Below are 1,608 nucleotides of genomic sequence, written 5' to 3' on the forward strand. Positions count from 1 at the left end.
ATCATAGATATGACTTTTAATTATTTTGGCCCTGGCAGTGATGAGTTACTGTGTTTATAAGATAAAAATCAAAATATCATTAAAATAGTAAAATATTTGAATAGAGTTTGACATGAATGAGAGACTCCTTGGCACCATATTAGTTTAAACTCTGATTTCTGTTTGTTTCTACGTCAGGTCATCTATGTGATGCGGAACCTGAAGGACAACATCGTCTCGTATTATCACTTTAGCAAAGTTTGTGGCTATATGAAGACCCCCAAGAGCTTCGAGGAGTACTTGGAAGAATACCTGATGGGAAACGGTGAGACATCTCTGCTCTGCTACCGGCAAAATGGTGATGATTAGCAGGCAGAGTTACTTTTTTCATTTACTTGACACGTGTGTTTTTAGGTCCTTTACAGATTAAGATTTTGCATTAAAAACAACATTTGGCTTGTGAAAATATAAAAAGTCTTGTCTAGATTTGTTACTCTCTTGGTTTCACTTTAAACACAGTTTGCGGTCCTAACAGCTAAATTTATAGATTTTTTTTGAGGGGGAAAAAAAACCTGAAAAACACAAATCTTTTTATCTTCTTTGTAGTATTTTTCATTTTTTACAATTATGTTGGAGGGATTTGAGTGTCCCTGTGATTCTGGGAGCTATGTTGTCCGAAGCAACAGCCCCTGGTAGTCTCCTAAGGCAAACTGGGCCTGGTGGAGAGACCAGACACATATTGGTTCAATTGACCTTGATGAATCCTTAAAAAAAGGAAAGCCGCCATCTTGCCCGGGTCAGTGAAACAAGGACCTCGTCCTGGAGTCAGGAGTGTGTGTGTGTGTGTGTGTGTGTGTTTGGGGGCATTTGTGCAGTTGTCTTCTTTGAGCCCTTTAACATAATTAGATATTATAGCAGTAGCTGGTAAACTAAGTCAAGATGTTACAGCACAATGTTAGCCATTTATTATGTACTTATCATACAGTTAGAGACCTATAAAGGAGGATGTATGATAAGTACATAATAAATGTTAACCATTTATTATGTACTTATCATACATCCTCCTTTTTTCGACCAAATTCTTTGAAATTTATTTTATAGGGACTATGAATGACAAGATGTTTCAATTATTACTGCAGCATGACTGAAACTTTGTGTAGAAGCACAGCTACTCTGTTTGAAATGAAAATGCTAACTCACTGGATAATCTATTCTCATCTACAGTTGGAGCAGCATCCTGGTTTGACCACATCAGGGTGTGGCACTCAAACAAAGACAACTACAACATCCTCTTCCTCACCTACGAGGACATGGTTATGGTGAGATGTTTTTCCCCCTCTCAAGTTGTTCAGTTAAAATTCTTCCAGTCAGTTATTTATAAGAGTCTAAGGTCTCTTCTGTGTTGGTTTTGTTTTAGGACCTGAAGGGAGCAGTAAAGAAGATCTGCAGCTTCTTAGGGAAGAACCTGAGTGAAGCCGCCATCGAGCAGGTTGTGGAAAAATCTACATTTAAGACCATGAAGAAAGACCCAAAGGCCAACTACGAGTTTCTGTCAAAGGAGAGGCTCAATGGACAATTCATGCGTAAAGGTAATGTGACAAAACTGCAGCTCCTGAAAAGAAACATGTC

The 1,608-nt window shown here is 38.3% G+C and overlaps 1 protein-coding gene across 1 annotated transcript in view; it reads left to right on the plus strand.

Moving 5' to 3' along the window:
- Positions 1-177: 177 nt before the first annotated feature.
- The window catches only part of LOC103373990 (amine sulfotransferase-like), a gene marked incomplete at its 5' end in the record, with an annotated part of 2,336 nt that continues 905 nt past the window's right edge, over positions 178-1,608 (plus strand). The window contains 3 exons of the mRNA XM_008304003.1: positions 178-304; positions 1,204-1,298; positions 1,397-1,568. Of these exons, the coding sequence (XP_008302225.1) occupies positions 178-304; positions 1,204-1,298; positions 1,397-1,568 (394 nt within the window). The remainder of the gene's footprint in view (positions 305-1,203; positions 1,299-1,396; positions 1,569-1,608) is intronic.

The sequence above is a fragment of the Stegastes partitus genome, unplaced genomic scaffold (genome assembly GCF_000690725.1).
Source record: "Stegastes partitus isolate 25-593 unplaced genomic scaffold, Stegastes_partitus-1.0.2 Scaffold2112, whole genome shotgun sequence".
Classification (NCBI taxonomy): Eukaryota; Metazoa; Chordata; class Actinopteri; family Pomacentridae; genus Stegastes; species Stegastes partitus.